This window comes from Chionomys nivalis, chromosome 3 (genome assembly GCF_950005125.1).
Source record: "Chionomys nivalis chromosome 3, mChiNiv1.1, whole genome shotgun sequence".
NCBI classification, from domain to species: Eukaryota; Metazoa; Chordata; class Mammalia; order Rodentia; family Cricetidae; genus Chionomys; species Chionomys nivalis.
In genome coordinates, this window is record NC_080088.1 from 99576406 (window position 1) to 99602002 (window position 25597).

The 25597-nt window shown below is 50.9% G+C and overlaps 3 protein-coding genes across 4 annotated transcripts in view; 2 read left to right on the top strand and 1 right to left on the bottom strand.

Moving 5' to 3' along the window:
- The first annotated feature begins 4957 nt into the window (after positions 1-4957).
- Positions 4958-7228, top strand: LOC130871440 (syncytin-A-like). Its single transcript, XM_057764780.1, has one exon. It carries the CDS (start codon positions 5361-5363, stop codon positions 7212-7214), a length of 1854 nt encoding a protein of 617 aa, XP_057620763.1. The 5' UTR covers positions 4958-5360; the 3' UTR covers positions 7215-7228.
- Positions 7136-25087, bottom strand: LOC130871403 (uncharacterized). Its single transcript, XM_057764737.1, has 4 exons — positions 25028-25087; positions 13800-13988; positions 13282-13699; positions 7136-7261 (listed from the first exon to the last, which is right to left on the bottom strand). The coding sequence occupies exons 1-4, from the start codon at positions 25085-25087 to the stop codon at positions 7254-7256; spliced, it is 675 nt and encodes a 224-aa protein (XP_057620720.1). The 3' UTR covers positions 7136-7253.
- The window catches only part of Clip2 (CAP-Gly domain containing linker protein 2), a 61157-nt gene continuing 49037 nt past the window's right edge, over positions 13478-25597 (top strand). Inside the window, exon 1 of one of the 2 annotated variants that reach the window (XM_057764779.1) lies at positions 13478-13687. The gene's annotated coding sequence lies outside the window, so the exon portion shown is untranslated. The remainder of the gene's footprint in view (positions 13688-25597) is intronic. The other variant, XM_057764778.1, reaches the window with a different exon arrangement.

Consider the following 25597-nt stretch of genomic DNA (forward strand, 5'->3'; position numbering starts at 1 on the left):
CCTGAGCACACAGATTTAGAGTACTCAAAATTCTGTCTTTCAGTGAGCCATCAATTTCATTAAGTTTCTATAGGAACAGAGCAAAGAAAGCCATAAATCAAAACACTTCTTTTTTCATTAAGGATTTATTTTTTATTTTATGTGTTTGAGTGTATGTCCACATGTATGCATGTGCACCAAGTGTGTGTCTGGTGCCCACAGACAGCAGAAGAGGACATCAGATTTCTCCGGGACTGGAGTTAAGGGCAGTTGTTAGTCACCATGTGGATTCTGGGAACCAAACCTGGTTCCTCTGCAAGAACAGTGAATGCTCTTTTTGCTGTTGTTCTTGGTCTTGTTTTCTGAGACAGCATTTCTCCGTGTAGCCCTGGCTGTCCTGGAACTCACTCTGTAGACCATGCTGGCCTTGAACTCACAGAGATCCTCCCGCCTCTGCCTCCTGACGATGAGTGCTCTTAACTACATAGCCAGCTCTCCAGCTGCAATACACTTTTTTTCAATTAAGTTGGTGGAAACATCAGAGAGGCAGATTACAGCAAAGCTGGGAAATTTCTCCTAATGTTGTCTGAAGTCACCCTTAGCTTTTGGGTTGAGCAAGGTAGTTGCCTGCTAAGCTAATACATTTAAAGAACGTCTCACCTGATAGTCACAAGAATGTTAGATCAGGCTTAGAGCAGGGGAAGGAATGTCTAAAAAAAGGAGGGCTAAAGATAGCCAAAGGTAAATTTTAATTAAGCTCTGGCCTGCAACAGCCCCACCTCGTCACAAACCTGGAAGGTTCCAAACAGTTGATCAGCCTAGCGGAAGATGCAGCTTGTTAGGCAAACTCCTGTTCTCACCTGTCCATCACGGCTGGTCCTGCTGACTCTTCGCATTGCCTTTTAGGAGGAGAGGGTGGGGAGGGCCACTGGACCCTTACCTGAGATTCCAGCCATTCCTTCCATAGAACTATGCTCTAATCATATATAGCCTAGGGGTGTTGCCTAAGGACGTGGGAGAGTATATAAACTGAGGAGAATTAGCAGAAACTCAGTGCCATGTGGAAGCCATCATCCATGCTGGACGAAGACTTCGCAGTGCAGCTGCTTTGGGGTCACCCATGCTCTGTAGGTAAGTCTAATAAACTGCCTGGTTCCCCCAAGGCCACCTTTGGTGGAATCATAATTTGGTTGGTCATCGGGATTTTTTTTTAAGATTTACTTTTATTGTTTTGTGCGCATGTGTGTTTTGTGCGCATGTATGTCTATGCACCAAATGCATGTGTGGAGGTTGTGAGCCCCCATGTGTGTGCTGGGAATCGAACCTGGGTCCTTTGAAAGAAACAACAAGTTCTTGTTCTTAACCACTGAGTCAACTTTCCAGCCCTGTCACTGGGATCTTATGAAGAGTGAGGAGATGCTGTTTATGCCTTAGGGACACAGTTCTTTTGGTTTTGCTTTGTTTGAGACAGGGTCTCACTATGTAGTCCAGCAGGCTTGAAGCTCGCTATGTAAACCAGGCTGGCCTCGAATTTACAGAGATCTGCTTGGCCTCTGCCTCCTAATGAATCACTATGCCTGGCAAGAATTCTTTTTTTTTTTTTTTTTTTAAATATTTATTTATTTATTATGTATACAATATTCTGTCTGTGTGTATGGCTGCAGGCCAGAAGAGGGCACCAGACCCCTACAGATGGTTGTGAGCCACCATGTGGTTGCTGGGAATTGAACTCAGGACCTTTGGAAGAGCAGGCAATGCTCTTAACCTCTGAGCCATCTCTCCAGCCCCCTGGCAAGAATTCTTGCAATGAAGACAGACCAGGGTCACTGCTGCCAGCTATGGCCATGCCATCTTGAAGTTTTTCTCCATTGTGGTGAATTAATAATAGTTTCCCAAAACTACACTAACCTACGTTAATCCAGGCTTGCTCTCCTAGACTCCTCCCAACACTGTGCAACCAGCTGAGGATAGCTGGTCATAAGAGGTGCTTATGACCACCTGACATTCTGTTTTGCTTTTTGAAACAGGATCTCACCGTGTATCCTTGAATCTGGAGCTCACTAGGGAGACCCAGCCGGCCTGGAACTCACAGAGAGCTGCCTGCTTCTGCCTCCCAAGGACAGGTTAAAGGTGTGTGCCACTATGTCCACCCTGACACACATTCTCTTTCTCTTACTACTTAACCCCTCCACTCCTGGAATCGGAAGACTTGATCCTTCCATGCCTTTCTCCTACCCCCATCCCCCCATAACTACCCCTACTCTGTGAACAGCCAACTCTCTGGTTGCAGATGTTGCTCATTGCCTCTGACTTTGGGTGGCTCCTACAGGGAGCTGGGGGTGAGGGCATTGGAAGCTTCAAAGATTGAAGACTGACTCTTACGCCTCCAAGAGCCTGCCCCAGTTTGTGCCTGCCACTTTGCCTTGCCCCCTCCATGTTGGGAGAAAAGACACCCCAAGCCAGATTGCATTTAGCTCTAGTTGCCTAGAACCCTGCTTCTTTCTATATCAGATCCCAGTATTCGATCTGAGCCTGAACTCCAGCTTGGCAAGCTATCAGGGATTGATTACTACTGACTGGGATCGGGGTAACCTGTGAATAGCTGGTAGGATTACATCATGTTTATTGGATTGGGGGGCTGCTTATTCAGTTTTACCAGAATCGGCTGCACCCCAACATCAGTTCCCTCCCCCCTAAGCAACCCACCCCTAATCAACCCAGATGGTACTGCAGACTGCTTGGGCATTCCTTTCCTCATTCTTTCCCGGTCACTCCTGGTTGCCCGACCCCTCTCTTGGGAGGTGGCACTCTAGGTGAGTTCTACACTATTGTCAATCCTGTTACTTTGTTACCCAGACCTGACCCCTCCCAAAGACACTTAGAGAAGTCCTACTCCTCTGTTTGTTTTCGTCAAGGTTTCTCTGTAGCTTTGGAACCTGTCCTGGAACTAGCTCTTGTAGAGCAGGCTGGCCTTGAACTCACATAGATCCGCCTGCCTCTGCCTCCCGAGTGCTGGGATTAAAGGCATGCGCCACCACTGCTGGGCTATTATTATGATTTTTTATTTTTATTTTTTAAGATTTTTATTTATTATGTATACAGGATTCTTCCTGCATGTATCCTACAGTACAGAAGAAGGCAGCAGATCTCATTACAGATGGTTGTGAGCCACCATATGGTTACTGGGAATTGAACTCAGGACCTCTGGAAGAGTAGCCAGTGTTCTTTACCTCTGAGCCATCTCTCCAGCCGCCTGGGCTATTATTTTATTTATTTATTTATTTATTTATTTATTTATTTAGTTAGTTAGTTAGTTTTTCGAGACAGCGTTTCTCTGTGGTTTTGGAGCCTGTCCTGGAACTAGCTCTTGTAGACCAGGCTGGTCTCGAACTCACAGAGATCTGCCTGCCTCTGCCTCCCAAGTGCTGGGATTAAAGGCGTGTGCCACCACTGCCCGGCTCCGGGCTATTATTTTTAAAAGATTTTGTATTTTGTTTTATGTGCACGAGTGCCTCGCTTGCATGTATGTATGTGTATGGCTGGTGCCCGAGAAGGTCAGAATTCCCCGGCAACTAGAGTTACCTAGGGTTGTAAGCCACCACAGGGGTGCTAAAAACTGAACCTGGATCCTCTGCGGCAAAAGCTCTTAACATCTCTCTGGCGGCATCTGGGCCCTTCTAGTCAAGACCTTTATACATTGACCTGGGGAGCCCCTGGCACCAAATGTCTACCCACTAAATATGGACAGTCTTTCTGAGGGATTTTTGAGATGGTCCTCATATTTTAAGCTGGGCTCTGGCCCTGACCTTCGAAGCCTCCACCTCACTTCAAGCGCCTTCAAATGAACCGTGTGTACAACATTCTATCCTCTCCAGTCTTCTGGCTGGCCAGGGATGCTGAGGCCCTCTAAAGCTCAGGTAACCTCTTCCCAGGTCACATACCTTGACTTTCTTCGAGCCTCCTCTTCCCATGGGGTACCTTCTTTCTGGGCCTAGCGGGGTATTTTTGTATCTGGATCTCCAACTTCGGGGTCTTAGCAAGCCAGGCTGCTGGTGGCCCTTTCATAGAACCTCTGGAGCCCCACAGCCTACTCAAGCTCATTCCTTAGGCTCAGAGACCCTCACGACTGCTCCTGCCTGAGGGCATCCAGACCCCTCCAAACCTGCCTTTGTACCCTTCATCCTTAGCAACTCTAGGTTTCCTCGGCCACTGTCAAGACTACCATCTGTCTAAGTGGTTATTAGACTTGGTGGTTCAGGGCTGGCCTTCTTCCTTAAAAACCCTTGGGGTGCCCCACCCTTTAACAACAGAAGCCCTCATATTAACACACTCTATCAATCTATTACTGTCTCCACCTCCCACAATCTCCTTGAGCTCATATGTGACTTGACTCCTCTCTCTCTCTCTCTCTCTCTCTCATTTAACAGATAAATACACTGCTGTTTGTTTGTTTTGTTTAATTTATTTTTTAATTTATTTTCAAGACTAGGGCTTCTCTGTGCAGCCCTGACTGTCCTGAACCCATAGACCAGGCTGGCCTCGAACTCACAGAGATCCGCCTGCCTCTGCCTCCCAAGTGCTAGGATTAAAGACATGCACCACCCCCCATTCCCCATCCCACCCCCCCCCCGGCTTACATACACAGTTTATACATAACCCTTTAATCACCTTCAATGCTCTAAAACGCTTAGTCCATCCATTTTCCTTCCTGTAGACTTTAGCCCTACAAACGACTCCCATTCTTTTATGGATCCCCCGACTTGCTGCTGCTTTCTAACCCCAACCCTAAGTTCCCAGTGCTTAGACCCCCTAACTGGTATATTGATGGGCGCTCTTTAAGGCTATGCCACGGTCACAGGCAACACTACCTCAGAGCCCCACCCCCACCCCAACACTGCCTCAAGGCAGGCAGAGGCCATCACCCTAACCAGGGCCCTGACATTAGCACAAAAAGAAAAGATTGGCGTCTAGCTGACTCTAAATACACACACCACATCCTTCTGCCTTCATCTGGCAGGAGAGGGGCTCTCTCACATCACAGGCCACCATCAGTGGTAGCTATCCACCGTGGCCACCACCGTGGCCCAAGGCCACACTCAGGGGTTGTGACAGAAGCCAAGGTAAAGGGAATCTGTCACTGGCTACATCTAAGCTCAAAAGTGGCTCTAGACCCTGATTCTAAGACTTCCAACCCTTTTGGGACCCTCCACCTGTTTGTGTTTCTGCTCTCACAGGTCCGGTCTCCATAAGGATAACCTGGCACCACCCGGAGATTCCCTGACTCCTCAGTCACTCCTGGACCAAGTGACTGGACTTCAGAGTTCTCAGGACCACTTCCCTGTGTCTGTCTCCCACCACCGCCAGCCACCCCCGGAAGAGCCATGATCCGCCCTTGGGTTCTCTGTCTCCTCCTCTTTTCTTACCCCTCTTCCTGTTCTGAGAGCTGGATGCCCCTCATAAACCTCGCCCACCGCTTCCTCAAGGACACCAACTCCTCCTTCTCTTCTGACTGCTGGGTCTGTTTGCCCATCCAAACTCAGCGCTCTCTAGCCGTCCCTGCCCCACTAACAACTTGGACGGACTCACCCATGAAACTTCATATTACATACTCGACCCGGACCCTCTCCGGCCCTTATCCTATCGCCGACCTTGAAAAACGCCTCCTGAATTTCCAGCCTTTAACTGCGTATTACTCGTTCGCCAATCCCGACCGGCGGGCCATTGCTCTTCTTCAGCTCACGAGCTTAACAGGCATACTCCCGCTACTTTCCCGACTCACCTCTGTGAAATATACTGACGATCGCATCTATGAATCCGCCCAGCGCCCCATATGGGGGCCACTCTCTACGCAGACCCTTCTCGCCTCCCAGGCCCCTCTCTGTGTATCCCGTTTCTTCAAGGATTCAAAATATGCCACCTTCGTGGGCAATCTCTCTGCCTCTCTCTGCAACCACACCTTCCGTCTTTTGCCCTCGGAGGACCACCAATCCATCGATCTGTCCACCAGCTATGCCTTTGCCGAACTAACAACCATGCCAGGCTCTAAGTGGAAAAACCCCTTACGTTTTTCAGGACCCCCTTCCATAACCGCAGGGCAGCTTTACTACCCTTGCCTGGCCAATGACATCCATTGTCACACCTACCCAACCACTCCCTGGAGGCACTGTCCTTCCCGTCCATCTAGCACCTGCTACAACCTCACGCTGTTTGAACCAGCCGACAGAAATGGCTCCGTCACCCTGTCTGTGGACACCACATACTTCAAGATTAAACTCCAGGGGCACAAAGATCCCTATCCACTCTTTCAGTACCAGCCCCTCATGGGGGCAGCCCTCTCTGGACAATATTCAATCTGGGAATATGAACCCACCGTCCAGGAAAATGGTGACGTCACCCCAAACATCTTCTCACATCTTCTCTCCTTAACGTACTCCTTTTGTCTCAACTCCTCCGGTGTCTTCTTCCTCTGCGGAAGCTCCACGTACGTCTGTCTTCCGGCCAATTGGTCGGGTGTCTGTACCCTTGTCTTTCAATACCCAAACATTGAACTCCTTCCCAGTAACCAAACCATAACCGTCCCCCTTTTCACTACCATTCCCTCCTCGGTCTCCACTTCTCGCGGGAAGAGAGCCGTTCACCTCCTCCCTCTTCTTGTGGGCCTGGGCATCACTTCCGCGCTCGGGTTAAGCATCGCTGGCATCACCACTTCAACCATCTATTTCCAACAGCTTTCGAAGGCTCTCTCAGACAGCCTAGACGAAATAGCCACCTCCATTATTACCCTCCAAGACCAAATAGACTCGCTGGCGGGCATTGTCCTCCAAAACCGGAGAGCTCTAGACCTCATCACGGCCGAGAAAGGGGGCACCTGCCTCTTCCTGCAGGAAGAGTGCTGCTTCTATGTAAACCAGTCTGGACTAGTCCGGGATGCGGCGAGGAAACTCGGAGAAAGAGCATCTGAATTCCGCCCGAGCTCCAGCTCTTGGATCCAGGGGCTGGGGTTGGGATACTGGCTACCCTCGTGGTTGTCTTCCTTCTTGGGACCCATTTTCTTTCTCCTCTTTCTACTCATTTTCGGGCCTTGTCTTCTTAACTGCCTGACTCATTTTGTATCCCAGCGAATGAGTTCTTTCATTCAGAACACTACCAAAGGGCACGTGGACAAGATTCTTCTGCTTCGAGATTCCCAATACAAGAGACTTCCCCAGCAGCCCTCGGAGGAGAACGCAGTCTAGCAGGAAGGAACCTGAGCCACAGCTACCTCCCATCTCTATTTACCGACCTGAAGAAATAAACATCATTGATGTTAGCCATGTGCACGCCATTTTGAAAACCTCCATTTTGCTTAAATGGCAGTTTCCCCCTAAACCACAGCAATTAGAATTCTAGGCTTTTTTATTTTTTTTAATTTTTTTTTATGTCCGTTATCCCTTGCACCCCTCATAATGGCTGACCCTTGGCAATGTTCGTGATCACCCAGCAATCTCCAGTCACTGCTCATGACTCTTTGACTCCTGATCACTCCCAGCAGCAGAAGCTTTTGGGCCCCACCCCCATCCCCCCAACTCTGTAAGCGCAGACCACCCTTCCCAACATTTTTCTCAGATCAAACCCATCCTGTTGTAGAAGTTGCTTATTTCCTTGTTTGTCTTTCCTTCCTTGGACTTTTCAGCCACCACCCTGTGGGCTTCTGAACCAGAGGAACTTATCTGGATGCTGGCTCCCCGGTTCCAGGGACAAGGGTCAACCTTGAATATATTTCCTGTGCTGCTGCTGCCAAATGAACAAAACTGAGAATCTTCTAGACAGCTAAGTTCACTTGATTTACAAAGGACTCTATTATTCCAAACGTAGGCGGTGGTCCTACCTCTTGCCACATGTCCTTTCTGTTAAGGGGAGCATTAAAGGGGCACTCAGATGGCCTCAGCCGCTGAGGCAGTTATGCCAATCACCTGCCTCCACGTGCCTTTCCTTCATCAGCTATGAAACACGCTTAAAAGGGCCTTGTCTGCCACAGTCCCCTCTCCTGCTTCTCTCTCTCTTTTTTTAAGATTTATTTATTATGTATACAGTGTTCTGTCTGTCTGTATGTCTGCAGGCCAGAAGAGGGCACCAGACCTCATTACAGATGGCTGCGAGCAACCATGTGGGTGCTGGGAATTGAACTCAGGACCTCTGGAAGAACAGTCAGTGGTTTTAACCTCTGAGTCATCTCTCCAGCCCCCTCTTCTCTCTCTTGCCTATTCTCTCAGGCTGACTGCCTCTCTCATGTCCCCACTCCGCGACAACCTTTCCCTCATTCACCTCGCCCCCCATAAACCTTCTGCACTAACATTGCTGCATGTGTGTGTTCTCTGAGGAGTATACCTTGGAGCCCTCATAGGTACCCTTCTGCTGCGGTTTTTATTCTTTCAGGGAGGAAGCCCCAACAGGCTCAGATGTTTGAATACTGAGTCCCCAGTTGGAGCTGCTGGGAGATTTAGAAGGTGTGGCCTTGTTGGGAGAGGGGTGCTCCTGGAGGTGAGCCGTGGAGAATTTAAAGAGCCAGGCCACTTTGAATTTACCACCTCTGCCTTGTGCCTGTGGTTCAAGAAGTGAGCCTTCAGCTTCTGCTGTGTCTACCATTGACTGTATAACCCTCCCCTCCACCATGAGAGACTCACCACTCCAGGACAGTAAGACAAATAATCCCTCCTTTTCCTAAGCTGCCTTGGTCATGATGTTTTTATCACAGCGATAGAAAAGTAATACAGAGGGTAACGGCACTGGTATCTTACCTAGTATATATGAAATGTAGTCCAGGCTAGACCTAAACTCATCACAGTGATGCTCCTGCCCCAGTTTCCTGAGTACTTGGGACCACAGGAATGCATCACCACACTCAGTTCTAACATTGTTTCTTAGTGAGAGGCACGAACTGGTGACATTCCATCATTCCATCTGCCTCTAGTGCTGTGTTCTCAGAGGAAACAGAAGGATCTTAGTGCCGTGAATTCCAAGAAGGGCCCAAAAATCTCAAAAGAGATGCCCCCTTTACAGGGCTGGAGAAATTAGGTCCCTGGTAAAGAGTGCTTGCTTCTCTCAGTTCGGTTCCCAGCAACCAAGACGGGGTAGCTCACAGCAGCCAGCAACTCGGGCTTCGCGAAACCTGTTCTCTTTTCTGACTCAAAAGAAACTGGGCCCAGGTGCACACACATACACATTATTTTAAAAACAATCTTTAAACAGATGTCCCCTTAGGGTTGGTACTGTTCCCAGGACAGGGCTGGAAGAAGCCGACAGCATACAGACCCCTGTGTCCCCAGGCAAAGAGCTCACAGAGCACTGGGTTCGTCAGCCTGCCTGTCATTCCAACACTCGGGAGGCTCAGCCTGCAGGCTGGAGAGTTTAAGGTCAGCCTGGGCTGCCTAAATGAGACCTTATCTCAAGAAGCTGAATCTGCGCAGTTTTATTTACAGAGGGAGTTCTCTCAGGAAATCCGGAAGGCTGCAGGGAAAAGCTCCCAGGACCTCAGAAGTCTGGCTCCCGTCAGCGGATTGCAGAGCCCTACGTCCTTTTCATGACGTCAGCTTCCCCTTCCTCCACCAGTTGTACCAACCACAGGCATAGATAGATAGGCTTCCTCCACGGCAGGAAGAATCCGGAACCAGCCAAGTCCACGTGTCTGCAACAGCCCGGTGGTGGCCCCCCTCAGCAGATGTCTCCATGGCGACACCACGCCCACCCTGATGCCGAGGTGTCAGCTGTAAGGCAGGGTACCTCAGGTCCAATAAGCAGAGGCTACCGTCCTCATTCAAACCCGAGTCTCCACACAGTGGTGTTTGGACTTTAAGTTTCTTTAATGCCAATTGCGAGGAGACACCGAAAGGCGGGTGGTGTAGTAGAAATCGAAAACTCCCACGGACACCCGCTACCAAGACCACTATAGCAGGAGCACACAGGGTTAATGATATGCTGAATCCACAGTGTTTTGTCCAGGGTTTTAGGTGAGGTTCAAAGACATGAGTATTTCTCATATTATTCCAAATTCCTTGAAAACAGATTCTAAGCCGGGCGGTGGTGGTGCACGCCTTTAATCCCAGCACTCGGGAGGCAGAGGCAGGCGGATCTCTGTGAGTTAGAGGCCAGCCTGGTCTACAAGAGCTAGTTCCAGGACAGGAACCAAAAGCTACAGAGAAACCCTGTCTCGAAAATAAAAAATAAAATAAAAAATAAAATAAAAAAACAGATTCTAATGTGAGACAGGTTTCACTATGTAGCCCTGAAGATCAGGCTGGCCTTAAACTCACAGAGATCCACCTGCCTCTGTCCTCCCAGTGCTGGGATGAAAGACCTGTGCCACCATGCCCAGCTTTAAATAGCCATTCAGAGACTGGAAAACATCCCATTAAAGGAGGCGATGGCTGTAGGCAAGAACCAGAGGTTAACAATGTTTGCTGCTGGGGCTGAAGAGATGGCTCGGTGGTTAAGAGTATTGTCTATTCTTCCAAAGGTCCTGAGTTCAATTCCCGGCAACCACATGGTGGCTCACAACCATCTGTAATGAGGTCTGGTGCCCTTTTCTGGCCTGCAGACATACACACAGACAGAACACTGTATACATAATAAATAAATATTTAAAAAACAAAAAACAAAAACAAACCCCAATGTTTGCTGCTCACGCAGAATACCTGAGTTCTGTTCCCAGCACCCACAATGGGAGGATGGGGCCTTACAGTCACCTGTAACACCAGCTCCAGAGCAATTCCAAACCCTCCTTTGGCCTTGGCAGGTGGCCCCACTCAAGTACACATGCCTACACAAAAGCACACACATAAACATAATTAAAATAATATCAGCCGTGCCAGACCTGGTGGTGCATGCCTTTAATCTGAGCATTTGGGAGACAGTCTCAGGTTGTGAGTTCAAGGCCAAACTGGTTCACTAGTGGGTTCCAGGCCAACTAGGACTACGTAGTGAGACTCTACTTCAAACAATAAAAGAAACCTTCAAAAAAAAAAGGGGGGGGCTGGGGGAGAACTCAATGCCAAAGTACTTGCTTAGTTAGCATGCCAGCTGTCTGAATTCCATCCTTGTCTTCATTTATACCTAAAATTAAGATTATAGGCTGGGCCGGGCGGTGGTGGCGCACGCCTTTAATCCCAGGACTTGGGAGGCAGAGGCAGGCGGGTCTCTGTGAGTTCGAGACCAGCCTGGTCTACAAGAGCTAGTGCCAGGACAGGCTCCAAAACCACAGAGAAACCCTGTCTCGAAAAACCAAAAAAAAAAAAAAAAAAAAAAAGATTATAGGCTGGGACCAGAGACGATGGCACATGGGCACAGACTAGAATCACAGCACGGGAGAGGCTGAGGCAAGTGGATCTGGAGTACTAGAGCAGTGTGGGCTATAGAGGGAGTTCCAAGCTACTCTGGGTAAGTTAGTGAGACTCTGTTTCAAAAATAAATAAAGGGAGAGGCTGGGGGTATCATTTCTGGGCAGAGCACTGGCCTAGACTCCCCCACTGAGACATAGAGTGCCTGCCAGAAATCCTCCAGGAAGGCACCAAAGGTGTCCCTCTAAGGTCAGTCACCCTTTGAGGCATTGTCCAGGAACTGCCAGGTGACGCGTTGGAGCTGATGGCGAGAGCCTGAGGCAGGTGTTTAGCCTGCAGGTTTTTGCTCTGGGTCCATTTGGGGGCTTGTCAGTTGGGGGTTCCTTCTGTCTACCTGCTGAGGGCACGCACAGGATGCTCAGGTGCCTCACATGAGGACTTGTGACTCTTTCCCTCTCAAGCAGGGTCTCACGTAGCCTGGCTATTCTCCAGCTTGTTAAGTAGCCAAAGCTGGCCTTGAACTCATGACTTTTCTTCCTCCATCTCCTACTGGAGTTACACAGTTTTATGCTGTGTTGGGGATTGAATTTAGGGCTCTGTGTGTAAATTGAACATTCTACCAACTGAGCTACATCCCCAGCTTCCCATTTCTTTTTCTTTTTTATTATATGTTTAATTATATGTATATGTGTAGTTATGTGCACGCATATCTGAGTTACAGGCAGTTGGGAGCTCCCTAATGCGGGTGTTGGAAACGGAATTCAAGCCCTCTACCAGAGCAGTATATGCTCTTCAACCATGTTATGTGGGAGTTGGTATTAATTTCCCTTCTCTTTGAGACAGGGTCTCATATACAGCCCTGGCTGGCCTGGATCTCTCTATGTATACCAGGCTAGCCTTGAGCTAATACAGATCTGTCTCAAGTGCTGGGATTAAAGGCAGGTGCTGCCATGCCCAGCTAATTTTTTTTTTTTTCTGTTGGTGGAGATGGAACCAAGAGCCTCATTAATGCTAAGCAAATGCTCTACCACTGAACCACACCCCAGCCCTTCACTGGGGGATTCTAGGCAGGGGCTCTACCACTGAGCCACACCCCAGCCCCTCACTGGGGGATTCTAGGCAGGGTCTCTACCACTGAGCCACACCCCAGCCCCTCACTGGGGGATTCTAGGCAGGGGCTCTACCACTGAGCCACACCCCAGCCCCTCACTGGGGGATTCTAGGCAGGGTCTCTACCACTGAGCCACACCCCAGCCCCTCACTGGGGGATTCTAGGCAGGGTCTCTACCACTGAGCCACACCCCAGCCCCTCACTGGGGGATTCTAGGCAGGGTCTCTACCACTGAGCCACACCCCAGCCCCTCACTGGGGGATTCTAGGCAGGGGCTCTACCACTGAGCCACACCCCAGCCCCTCACTGGGGGATTCTAGGCAGGGGCTCTACCACTGAGTCACACCTCAGCCCCTCACTGGGGGATTCTAGGCAGGGGTTCTACCACTGAGCCAGGACCCAACTCAGGAGGTAGATTCTTTTCACTCTGCCATGATTTGTGTACTATTTCAACACTGAAGTTCTCACTTCAATTGTATTATCCCTCCCATCCCCTCCTGGCCTCTTTCAACACAGTCCCTAACTCAACTCTTCCGTGAAGCCTTCCAGATCGCCGCCCCGCCCCCTTGCAATCTCAAGCTTCCTAATATGGAACATTCACATAAACCATGCATGACTGAAACAGAAAATGGGACACACATATGTGCCTAGAGCTGAAGCGCGGGGTGGATGAACTCTATTTCCAAGGTCCAAGTCAGCTGTAGGTGGACAGTGTGGGGAAGATGAGGTTCCAAAGACTTCTTGCCCTCCCGCTCCCAAGTTTCTGAGCGTCACTAATGTCGGAGAACCGTGAGACCACGAATGCGGGCTCCGCCCCCAACTCCACCCCTCCCCTCGGGTTACCCGCGCCCCTCCCTCCCCGGTTGCTCCGGGCCCCACCTTCCTGCGCTGGCCGCTGCGCCGGCCCCTTTTGTTCGCTCTCCGGCCGCTGAGCTCTCCTGGCGCTCAGCTCCATTCGGCTGAGCTCGGCTCGCCTTGGCAGGGCTCCACGGAGCTCGGCTCCTCTCGTCTCCGCCCCGTTCGGCTCGGCTCCTCTCGACTCGGCTCCTCCTGGCTCGGCTCGGCTCGGCTCCGCCTCGGGAGCGCAGGCAGAAGCCTGGCTTACTGGATCCGCCCCTCCCTCTGTCTTCTGGTCGTAGATCGTGTGCGAGGCCCGGACTCGGAGCGCGGAGACCGGTTTAGGACAGCGGCGCGCGGGGAAGGGCGCAGCATCCTCGTTTCCAGGACGGTCGGACCGAGAGGAGGCAAAGGGGTGTCGGGTCCTTGTCGCTGCTGGAGCTCCAAGGTAGGCGCAGCTCTGGGGACGCGCGCGATGGGGGCGCGCGGGCAACAAAGGACGCAGAGTCGCGGGGGGGAGGCGGCACCCTAGCCTGGGAAGAAAAGGGGGGAACTATCACCGAGGCATTGTCGTTGCGTGGGCAGGGACAGCGGGCAGGGTCGCCGCCGTTGGTGGGCGTGGGCGGTATGAACCCCAACTTCCTCAACCCGGAGGGCGCGCTGCTGGGGTTGGAGGACGCCCCTGGATTGCACTCCCGGATGGTGCGCACATCCACAGACTGGGGTTCGGGTTTATTTGTTGGGGTCCTCTTTCCAAGAGCAAGTTCAGACAGCTGGACGAGCTGCAAAGCTCTTGGAAGCTCTCAGACTCGGGATGGGGGGGGGCACAGCCTGGTGGGCGCGGCCATCAGTCCGACTCATCCCCAGACCTGGCATCTGGGATGAGACACGGAGGCCCCCGCCCCACCACCTGGGGTCGCCTGATTCGTGCCCTTAGCAAAACTTGATTGGAGAGTGTGGCTTGGAATAGGAGGGTGGGGTAAGTGGGAGGCCCAGGCAGGGTGGTTTTCCACAGGGGTGCCCCCCCAAGCTGGCGCTGGTGGCTGGTGAGGCAGCAGATTTTTTTCCCTCCCCCCAGGGAGGGGCAGTGGCGACGCAGGATGCAGGGCTGAGCCTCCAGAGCCAGCCCGCGTGGACTCCAGGCGGGGCCTGTGTGTGTTTGTCCCGGGCACACGGGCTTTGCCACGCGTGCCTCCTCTACAGCCTCGCCCAAGGCAGGAAAGGTCGCCGCAGAGGAACACGTTAGGGGTAGAGGAGTCACAACACAGGAATGCACTCAGTCTTTGAGATTCCACTCCTGTCTTGTGGGCTACAAATGGCGGGGGTGGGGGAGTGGGGGGTAGAACTAGAACTAGAGAGGGAATTGGCCTTAATCTTGAAAGGTGCCCAGACAGAGGATGGTGGGGGTGGGGCTGGCCTAGGGCTGTGCTCTGAGGAGGTAGAGAGCACCACGTGGGGCCACCTTAGCTCCGCTGTGAGCCAGAGGCCTCATCTCCATCAGTTGTAATGTAAACAATGAGCCCTTCATTCATAAGGCTGCTGTCACCTGGATTGGCACCACCAGGGGCTGGCAGGTACACAGAACCGGAACCGCTCTGCACAGTCCAGCCCAGCCTGATGCCCCGTCTGTGGAGAAGCTGAAACACAGACGTGGCACAGCTGAAGGGTGGGGCAGACCCTGAAGGGTGATTGAGCCTAGTGCCCTGCCCAAGGGTGCTTTTTGCATAGGAGATGGATGGTTCCCGCAAGAGCTTCCGGATAGGAGGCATTCTGGCTTAGATGCGCAGAGAAAGATTTAGGTTAGTGGGGCGTGAAGTTCAAGGCTAGTTTGCTAGTTCTCTTCCTTCATACAGTAGGTGCCCACTTAACACAGGACACATGGGTCTCAGCAGTGCCCAAATCCCCAAATTTCCTCAGGAAAACACATCCTGAGGAGCAGGGGCTGCTGTGTGCTTGAGTGGCTGAGAGTTCAGATGCTGGGCTGGAGCTTGATATCGTGAGTTCAAATCCTCGTTCTGCTACTTGCAGAGCTGTGTGGTTCTGGACAAGATCATATACCTCTCTGTCTCCATTTCCCCATCAGTAAGTTGGGCGTACTGAAGGTATTTGCCTTTTAGGACTTTGGAGAGAATCATATATCCTAGGACAGAGCTTTTGTGATTTTACTTATTTGTATATTTGGTGGCATGGGGAATTGAACCTAGGACCTCATGCATTCTCTGCCTGGGCCATGCCCCTATCCTCTTACTGGGAGATTCTAGGCAGGTGCTTTAAATACTGAGCCACACCCCAGCCCCTCACTGGGGGATTCTAGGCAGGGGCTCTATCACTGAGCCACACCCTTGGGGCAGATTCTTGACAAGAGCGCCACCCTTGAACTACAGTCCCAGTTGAAGGTTTTTTTTTTTTTTTTTTTTTTTTTGCTACAGGAAATGGCCCTCAGCCTGGGGCAGGAGGAGACTTCTCCCCTACTCTGGCCTCGCTACCTTCATACAGCCTTTTAGACCCGCCCCAGGGCCGGTTCTTTCTGCCTCCCTTCTTCCGACTTCCTGCTTTCCTTCACTGATGGCAGTGCATTCTAAAAATCCTCTTAGCACTAAGTCTTCCCTGTCTTCACCTGGAAATGGACCCCGTGTGATTTCCAGCCCCTCTCTGGTCCTGCAACTGCACAGCTTTCCCCAGAGAGGCGACTCTGCCACCGCATAGCAGAATTTAGGCCTTCATACAGGTTTTTTAAAAACATTAGAGGCCGGGCGGTGGTGGCGCACGCTTTTAATCCCAGCACTTGGGAGGCAGAGGCAGGTGGATCTCTGTGAGTTCGAGACCAGCCTGGTCTACAAGAGCTAGTTCCAGGACAGGCTCCAAAACCACAGAGAAACCCTGTCTCAAAAAAACAAAAATAAAAAAACCCACATATTAAGTTTTTACTCTGAGCCAGGAAGATTTGCTCCTACACACCCACTCCCTTTTGAGGCAGGGTCTCAATTGGGTAGCCCAGGCTGGCTTGGAACTTGCTCAGGTAGCCCAGGCTGGCCTTGAATGCACAGGTATCTGCCTGCCTCATCTTGCTGAGTGCTGGGACTAAAGGAGTATGCTACCACGGTCAGTGGTTCTGCCTTTTGTATGAACATACATCAGTTGTTGGTTTTTGCATTAACTGGAAGATTTACGTTTATCTTTATTCATGTGTATTTGTGGGACTGTATGCCATGTGTGTGCAGGTACAACATGGAAGCCAGGAGAGGGGATGGGATCCCCTGGAGATGGAGTTACAGACTGTTGTGAGCTGCCTGATGTGGGTGCTGGGAATGAACCTGGGTCCTCTGAAGCAGCAATAACAACTTTGGATCCCTGAGCTGTCTCTTTAGCCCCTGCTTTGCTTATAGGAGATGAAATCTCATGTATCCCAGGCTTGCCTTAGACTTATATAGCCCCGGCCTTGAACTTTTCTCTGCTCCTCCTGCCTGCATTTCCCAGCAGCTGGGGTGACAGCTGTGCCACCCTCCAGGTTTATATGGTGTTGGGGACAGACTTGGGCTTCATATATCCTGGTTCAACACTTCACCAAGTGAGCCATAGCACCAGCTCTGGGTTTGTTTGTTTGTTTGTTTGTTTGACTGGCCTCAAAGTCACTATGTAGCCCAGGCTAACCTTCCTGCCTCCACTTCTGGAGTTCTGGGATGACAGGTATGCACCACTGTGTGCTTTGTCCGTGCACTGGTTAAGCACTTACTGTGTGCCTACAGGACACACCATCTTCCGCCAAGTCATTTTACACTGCTCCCAGGTCTGTGTCTCTAAAGCGTGATTACAGTTGTGCCGACACCTCCACACCCTTTGTCAGTACAAAGTCTAAACACTATCTGGCTTTTGGAGCCTGTACAATTGCCTTCCATGAGACTGGCTCCCCTCTGTGTCTCTGTCTGTCTGACTGGCTAGAGCTCTCTCTCTCGCGCTCTCTCTCTCTCTCTCTCTCTCTCTCTCTCTCTCTCTCTCTCTCTCTCTCTCATCAGCTGACCAGATCCAGATTTTACATGCCTCCACTAAGGTCACCTCAATTCTCTTTATAAGCTATAAGTATGGGCATGGTTCGTTGAACCCAGCTGTCACGGAAAGGACACAGAACTGGAAGAAGCCCGGCCCCCTTGGATGCCCTGTTGTTAGGAGTCTTTGTTGTTTTGAGACAGGATCTCATGTAGTACAGGTTGGCCTCAAATTTGCTGCACAGTAGAGGCTAGCCTGATTGTCCTTTCCACGTACTGGGGTTACATGTAACACCATGATTGGCATTTGTGCATAAGTGCGTGCGTGTGTGTGCACGTGCATCTGTGTGTGTACGTGTGTGTGTGTGTGTGTAGTGTGTGTGTGCATTTGGGTGGACATGCGTGTTTAGAGGCTAAAGGTTAACTGTCTTCCTCAGTCGATGCTTTATTTATTTTGTGTTTCTGTGGTTGTGCGTGGGTGTGTACGCATGGCTACTTGTGGAGGTCAGAGGACAGCTTGCCCGGAGCTGTTCTCTTGTTCTGCCACGTGGATTCCAGAGAGTAAAGTCAGGTTGGTGGATTTGGTGGCAAACCCTTTTGCCCCCTGCACCATCTTGCTGGGCCTTCACCTTATTTCTTGAGACAGGGTATCTCACTTAACCTGGGCCTCACTGCCTCAATGAGGCTGGCTAACTATCCAGCCCCACGGTCCTCCTGGCTACCTCTCTAGTGCTGCAATCCCAGGCACGGGCTGCTTTTTGACACGGGTGCTGGGGATCTGAACTCAGGTCCTCATGTTTGTGTGGCAGGTCATTTGCCGAGGGAACCATCTCCATAGCCCCACTGTGTCTGGCTTCTTTGAGAAAGTTTTGCCTCAGGAATCAGAGCCTCATTCGGTTAAGTAAAGCGAGGCTTCAGTTAACATCTGCTTATTAATTTTGTGTTTATTTGTGTGTGTGCATGCACGCATGTGTGTGCCTGTGTGCACTCCCACGTGCTGCGGTGTGCCTGTGGAGGTCAGGGACCAACTTTGTTTCTCTTTCTGCTGTGTGGGTACCAGGGAATGAACTGAGTTCATTCGGCTTGGTAGCCAGTGCTTTCCCTTCTGAACCAATCTCACCGCCCTGCAGGCCCCCAAAAGGAGATATCAGAGTAAGAGAAATGAGACTTATTCACTGAAGAATTGCCGGGGGGGGGGGGTTCTGGGACAGCTAGCCTGGGAAGGAAGCTGGCCTGCTGCCCGGCCCCTCCTGTTTTTTTTTTTTTTCTGGATGGTGGTTTCATTTTCTCTACTTTTGATCTTGCCTCTGTTTTATCTTTTCCTTGACTCTGTGGCCTGGCCCAGTGTGGCTATTCCAAACGCTGGCTTCAGCTCCTGTTCATAGGCCCCTCCTGGTAGTATCCCCTTTAGTCCTGGGTTGCCAGAGAGACCGATTGAGGGGGCTACCCCCATATGCTCAGCTGGTGCTAGACGGGGGCTGGGAACAGCTGCTATAGTCTGTCAGACAAGGTGCATGAAGTGTGTGTGCGTGTATGGGTGTGTGCGCGTGTGTGTGTCTGTGTCTGAAGGACTGGGGCGTGGCTGTGCCTCGGAGCTGGTGGTAACGATGGGGAGCAGTGTGGTAGACAGGTTCACAGTTGTGTCACCTGATACTGTGACTTCGGCGAAACTGAAGAGCGTGACCTAGGTAAACCCTCTCAGCCCTGACCCAGAAGGAGGGTACACTGTCTCCTCCCCGGCTCTGGATACCGAAGGTGGGTCCAGTTGCGGCCGCCTGTGTTTTCTGAGGCCCCAGAGCCTCTGTTGGCCCCATCTGCCTGCTCTTGGAGGGAAACCCGAACTGTAAGTGATGCCTTCAGGACCGCTGAGAAAGCATAATGAACGGTTGTCTTTCCGAGCGGGAGGCAGCAGAGGCCGGGAGGAATCATTAGCAGGCTGTAAATACAGGGCCCTGTGCTGTCACTCCTGGCTTGCCCTGGTCTCCGCCCTAGAGCATTGCAGACTTGGGCAGGTGCTTGGCAGCTGACCCACACTTCTTGCGCCCCACTAGAGGGTTCTAGGTAGGCACTCACCACTGTTTCATGCCCCTGTCCTCTCTCTGGGGGATTTTAGGTAGGTGCTCTGCCACTGAAACACGCCTCCAGCCCAGGTGAGGATTGTTTAAATTTTTTTCTTTTATGTATATGGATGTTTTGCCTGCATGCCCGTCTGTGCGCCAGATTCATGAAGTACTCGTGGAGGCCAGAGGAGGGCGTCAGATTCCCTGAAACTGGAGTTAACGGTTGTGAGGTGCCATGTGGATGCTGAGAATTGAACCTAGGTCTTCTGGAAGAGCAGCTGGTGCTCTTAACCTCTGAGCAACCTCTCCAGTCCCAGATCCTTTAAAAACAAACACGGTTCCGCTTCACCCAGGTTGGTCTCGACCTCTCTGCGAGGTGGAGGATGACCTTGCACTCCTGACCCCCTGTCAGTTGCAGGCACTTATCTATGTGCAAGGCCAAGCCTACCTGGTCCTGGGGATGGACCAGGACTTTGTGTACGTGAAGCCAGGACTCATCCCCACCTCCCAGGGCTCTTTAATGGAGCCATTAAGCTAGCAATTTTGAGCTGCATGCCTGGCGCTGTCCTAGGTCCTGAGACGCACCCAGCGAATAAACTTTGCAAAAGCTCGCCCCACCCTTCTGCTCTCCATGAGAAGTGGGAGAGAGCATTCCGGGCACCGAATAACACTTTGTAGGAAGCCTGGGCATGAGTAAGACAGTACACGTTGTAAGGTGGGTGCTTGGCGTCCAGCCTGCATTGGTAGCCACGGTGAGACTGCCTTTTTGGAAGCAACAGTAGATAATGCTGATTGGGATGTCTTGCTGGTGGCGACTGAGCTTATCTCGGGAGTCACTGCACTGTGTCCCGTCTCTCTTCCATTCTTTTCTCCCCACCCCTTTAGTATCACTGGGCTTTAGTATCAAGTGTGTGGGTGGTACTCTTGACTTCTTTGTCCTCACTGCGCCCTCTCAGTCATCCCTCCTTGCCCTCCCCTCGTCCAGCTGAATTCTCTCATGCTGCTCCAGGGCTAGAACTCTTCTTCCTGTCTCTTCTTCCTTCCTGTCTCTTGCCTGTTCAGGATGTTGCCAGAATGGGAAAGGATGCTGGGGTGTCCTTTGACATGAAGGCTTACTGTGGAGAAGAGACTCGTGTACAGTACCACATTGTGCCAGACTATGACCCTGCCTGTTGCATCCTGCCCTCAGGGAATCAGAGCCTTGGGAGATACTCACATGGTATAGATCCATAGGACAGGGGTCGCTCATTTGCAGCTAGTGCGGTCTGATGGAACCAAAGTACCTAAACTAGAATCCAAGAAATTACCTGTGATTTAGTCATCCTGTTCTCACTTCTAATCCCAGTTAGACCGATGTAGAAGAATAGGTGTGTGTGTGTGTGTGTGTGTGTAGTGTAGTGTGAGATGTGTACATACATGTTTGTGCAGATGTGTGAACATGTATGTGCCTGTGGAGACCAGAGTAGAGCCTTAGGTATCTATCCACCTTTTTTTTTTTAAATTTTTAATTTAGTGTGTGTGTGTGTGTATCTGCACACCAGAAGAGAGCATCAGATCCTATTATAGATGGCTATGAGCCACCATGTGGTTGCTGGGAATTGAACTCAGGATCTCTGGAAGAACAGCCAGTGCTTTTAACCACTGAGCCATCTCTCCAGCCCCACCTTATTATTTTATTTATTTATCCATCTGTTTTTATTATTTTTTTTTTTCCAAGACAGGGTTTCTTTGTGTAACAGCTCTAGATGCCCTGGAACTTGATTTGTAGGCCAGGCTGGCCTCGAACTCACAGAGATCCACTTGCCTCTGCCTTCTGAATGCTGGGATTAAAGGTGTGTGCCACCACACCTGGCTTGCCGCCTTTTTTAAAAAAATAATATTACGATTATTGGGGCTAAAAAGTTAGGTTAGCAGCTGGGCTGTGGTGGTGCACGCCTTTAATCCCAGTACTTGGGAGGCAGAGATTGGTGAATCTCTGTGAGTTTGAGGCCAGCCTGGTCTACAAAGAGAATTCCATGACAGACTGAAGTTACACAGAGAAACCCTGTTTCAAAAAAACTTAAAAGAAAAAAACAAAAAAAGAGTTAGATTAGCTGTTAGAGCACTGGCTGCTCTTGCTGAGGACCCAAGTTCGGTTCCCAGCATCAACTTAGTAGTTCACAACCATCCATTCCTCTAGGATTTAACCCCCTCTTCTTACCTCTGTGGGCACCAGACATACATGTGGTGCACATACATACATACATACATACATACATACATACATACATACGGGTAAGACTCATGTGAAATAAAACGAATAAATCTAATACAGTTTTTAAAAGTTGATTGTTATTATTTTCTTTCTTTGGCTTTTCTTTCTTCTTTTGGCAGAGTCTATGTAATCTTCGCTGGCCTCTCTCACATGTAGAGTGTGCCTCTGTGTGTGTGTGTGTGTGTGTGTGTGTGTGTGTGTGTGTATTGGTGTTCTTGGAGGCCAGAAGAGACGATCAGACTCCCTAGAGCTGGAGATGCAGGTCATTGTGAGGTGCCAAGTGTGGGTTCTGGGAGCTGAACTCAAGTCCTCTAGAGGAAGAGCAAGTGCTTTTTACTGCTGAGGCAGCTCTCCAGCATAGTTTGAACAACAAAATTATTATTACTGTGTATGTGTATCATGCATGGTGTGTGTGTGTTCATGCATGGTGTGTGCTTGTGTGTCTGTGATCCTGCATGGTTTGTGTGTGTGTGTCTTCATGCATGGTGTGTATATGTGTGAGATCATGTATGGTGTGTATGTATGGTCTTGCATGATGTGTATTTGTGTTTGTGTGTGATCATGCCTGGTATGTGTGTGTGATCATACATGGTGTGTGTATCATGCATGGTATGTGTGTGTTCATGCATGGTGTGTGCTTGTGTATGTGATCATGCATGGTGTGTGTATGTGTGAGATCATGCATGGTGTGTATGTGTGATCTGCATGATGTATGTTTGTGTGTGTGTGATCATGCGTGGTGTGTGTGATCATGCATAGTATGTGTGTGTGTGATCGTGCATGTGTGTGTGATGCATGGTGTATCATGCACGGTGTGTGTGTGTTTATCATGCAGCATCTTTGGAGGTCAGAGAACAGCTCTTTGGAGTTGGTTCTCTCCTTTCATCTTTGCCTGAGTTCTGGGACTTGAACTCAGGTCACCCGGTTTGCACAGCAAGTGCCTTTGCCATCTAAACCATCACATTGGTCTGCCAGGTAGTTTAAAAAACAAACCAACCAACCAAATATTTGACTGTGTGCTTTAGTATATTCCTGTTGCTCTAGCCCTCCAGAGTCTGAGACAGAATCCACAGTTCTAAGCGAAGCTGGTCTACATAACAGGGCCCTGTTTCCAAACACACACACACACACACACGTTAACTTTATACTGACTATAACCTTACATACAAAAATCCACATGGTGCCTCATACCTGTAATCCTGTCACTCAGGAGATGGAGGCAGGAGGCTCAGGAGTTCAGATGGTGAGTTTGAAGCCAGACCTGGTTACACGAGATACTCTCTCTCAAAACAAAACAAAAACAAACAAACAAACAAAAAACTAACAAAGTTGGGCCAGGTGTGGTGGTCTATGTCTTTTATCCCAGCACTGGGGAGGCAGAAGCAGGCAGACTTTTGTGAGTTCGAGGCCAGCCTGATCCACATGAGTTAAGGACAAGCCAGGGCTTCATGAAGGGACCTTGTATAAAAACAAAAACAAAAACCAAATAAACAGACAAACAAAATAACCAACCATGTTGGCAGTTGACTGTGGGCTGGCTGCTGTTGGTCTGTCTTCCCTGCTTGGCTTTCCCAGTTCCAGCCACTTCCCTCCCTGAAGTCAGGTCTCCAAGTTTCCCTGGTGTCTAGCTGGTGGTGCTTTGATGTTGTCTCCCAGAGCCTCACGCTGGTCTCTGCTGCCATTGTTCTCTCTGCATGATGCTCTGCCTTCTCGACACTCTCAAGGGGGCCCAAGACATAACCAGGGACCTCACCCCTAACCCTTGCACATCTCTGCCATGGGCTTCCCAGTGGTTAACACAGCCTTGCAAGTATTGGGCCGGTGATCTGAGGGGGGGAGGAGGAAGGAGGGTGAGGTCAGGGGCCAGGCAGATGGACTCCATCTCTCTGGTTCTCCCAGGCCTGAAGCCCAGCTGGTTTGAGGCTTGGAAGTTGGCAAGACTCACAGGGAAAGCCCGTCCCAGCCTTGTCTTTGGTTTGTCTTGGACTGGGAGGTCATGGACTCAGGTGACCTCTCAGTGACCCATAGGAAGCTGCCTGTGTTCTCTGACCCTCAGCCAGATGCAATCAGAATGATGTCCAGGCCCGGTAATCTTAGCACTGGGGAGAAAGAGGCAGGAAGATGGAGAGTTTGGGACCAACCTAGGCTATATATCAGATACCAAAATCAAGGGGCTTCAAGCTGGCTCAGCAGGTAAAGGGGCTTGCTGACAAACCCCAATGGCCTGAGTTCGATCCCTAGAACCTTCCTGTGGAAGAAGAGAAATGAACACCTGTTCCCGTTGTCACATGGAACATACATGAACAACCCCCCCCCCCCCCGCTGCGCCTCTCCATAAAAAATTAAAAACTGAAAGAGAGGAGGCAGGATATACATGAGCCTCAGTAGTAGTAGTGCCCTGATCCAGGGACTCTCCTGGCAGAAGCACCCAGTGAAGGAGCCAGGGGCAGGGGCTTTCCTGGAATTCTGGGCCAGGGTGCCTGTATCCTGGTGCCCTCCTCCCTGCCCTGGGGCCACATTATCTCCGAGGAGTTGGGCTTTCCGTTGCCCCACTTGGCACTGTTCCTGTCTTTGGGGCTCCACCAATTCACTGGGTCGACATCCTGGGCCTTGTCCGTTGCTGAAACTGCGGCCAGTCACCCCCAGGCCGCTGAAATGGAAACCCTGAAACAGAGCTCCGGTTTCTTCCGAGAAATGGCAGTTGAGGGCAGCACAGAGGGGCCTGTTGCTCTTGTTGGACCCGGGTTCCCAGATGGTGCTCCTGTGCACAGAGCCAGGGAGAGCTGGGACATGGGACTTCTGAGCTGTGTCAAGTGTCTGGGAGACTCCTGGGGTTACATCTTCCCAACTCAGGCATCCTCACCCCCACAAGGCAGCCATACTTAGACCCCAGTTTTTGTTTTCGTTTTCTTTTCCTCCCTCCCTCCCTCCCTCCCTCCCTCCCTCCCTCCCTCCCTCCCTCCCTCCCTCCCTCCTTCCTTCCTTCCTTCCTTCCTTCCTTCCTTTCTTCTTGAGGCAAGGTTTTTCTGTGTAGCCCTGGCTACACTGTTACTCCATAGGCCAGGCTAACCTCAAACTCATAGAGATCCGCCTGCCCCTTCCTTCCGAATGCTGGGATTAAAATGTGCACCACCAAGATGGTTTACAATTTTTAAACTGTTTTTGTAGCCCAGGCTGGCCTCAAACTCACAGTGTGGCTGAGGATAGCCCTAAACTTCTGATCCTCCTGCTGCACCTCCCAAATTTGGGGATTATAGGTGTGCATAACCACCCCTGGTTTATGCAGTGCAGGGGATTGAACCCAGGGCTTCACGGATGCTAGAGCAAACACCTTACCGACCCAACTTGTTTTTTTTTTTTAATTTTAATTTTATTACATTTTAGTGTGTATATCTGCCAGTTCTGCCCTTCCACCCTGTGGGCCCTGGGGATCCAACTCAGGTCATCAGGTTTGGGGGCAATTGTCTAAACCTGCTAGGCCATTTGCCTACCCGGAACTCCAGATCTTCCTCCTCCGCCTCTTTTGTGCTGACCACGCCTGCTGCCTGCATCCCATCGTACAGGTGACCACCCTGGTACTGTTACCTTGGAGTGAGACTGAATTTGGACCTCAGGCTACACTAGTTCTTCATGGCCTCCACCATGACTGTGCTGTGGCCAGAGGCCACATGGCCATGTCACAGCTTTCCCAAGTCCCCGCCCCCCACCCCACAACCAGCTCTCTGTCCCAGAGCAGGGCTGAGTCACAGAGGGCCAGCTCAGCCCTCTGCCTCCTCCCTTCTTCCTGCTCACTTTCCCCTCCCCCGTCCCCCTTCCGGTCCCCTCCAGTCCCCTGGCTGGGATAGCTGGAACTGGCTGAAAGCCGGCTCGGTTCCTTTCTGCCAACTCCGGGCTCTCTTTTGTTAGTTGAAGCAAGCAGGCGCTGTCCCTTGAGGTCAGGGTCTTGGAAATATTGTTTTAGGGCAGGGCCGCTGGGCTGGGAGGTAGGGAAGGGCTAGCCCGGGGGCCAGTTCGGCATGACCGTGCCACTGTGATTCCACTGTGCTGAAGACCGTGAAATC

Coding starts and splice junctions, on each gene's coding strand:
- LOC130871440 (XM_057764780.1), top strand. CDS start 5,361: ATGATCCGCCCTTGGGTTCTCTGTCTCCTCCTCTTTTCTTACCCCTCT.
- LOC130871403 (XM_057764737.1), bottom strand. CDS start 25,087: ATGCAGGCAGCAGGCGTGGTCAGCACAAAAGAGGCGGAGGAGGAAGAT. Junction 13,989..25,027: donor AGGAAGATCTGGAGTTCCGG/GTAGGCAAATGG, acceptor GCTCTTGGAAAG/AGGACCCCAACAAATAAACC. Junction 13,700..13,799: donor CACGCAACGACAATGCCTCG/GTGATAGTTCCC, acceptor GCGCGTCCCCAG/AGCTGCGCCTACCTTGGAGC.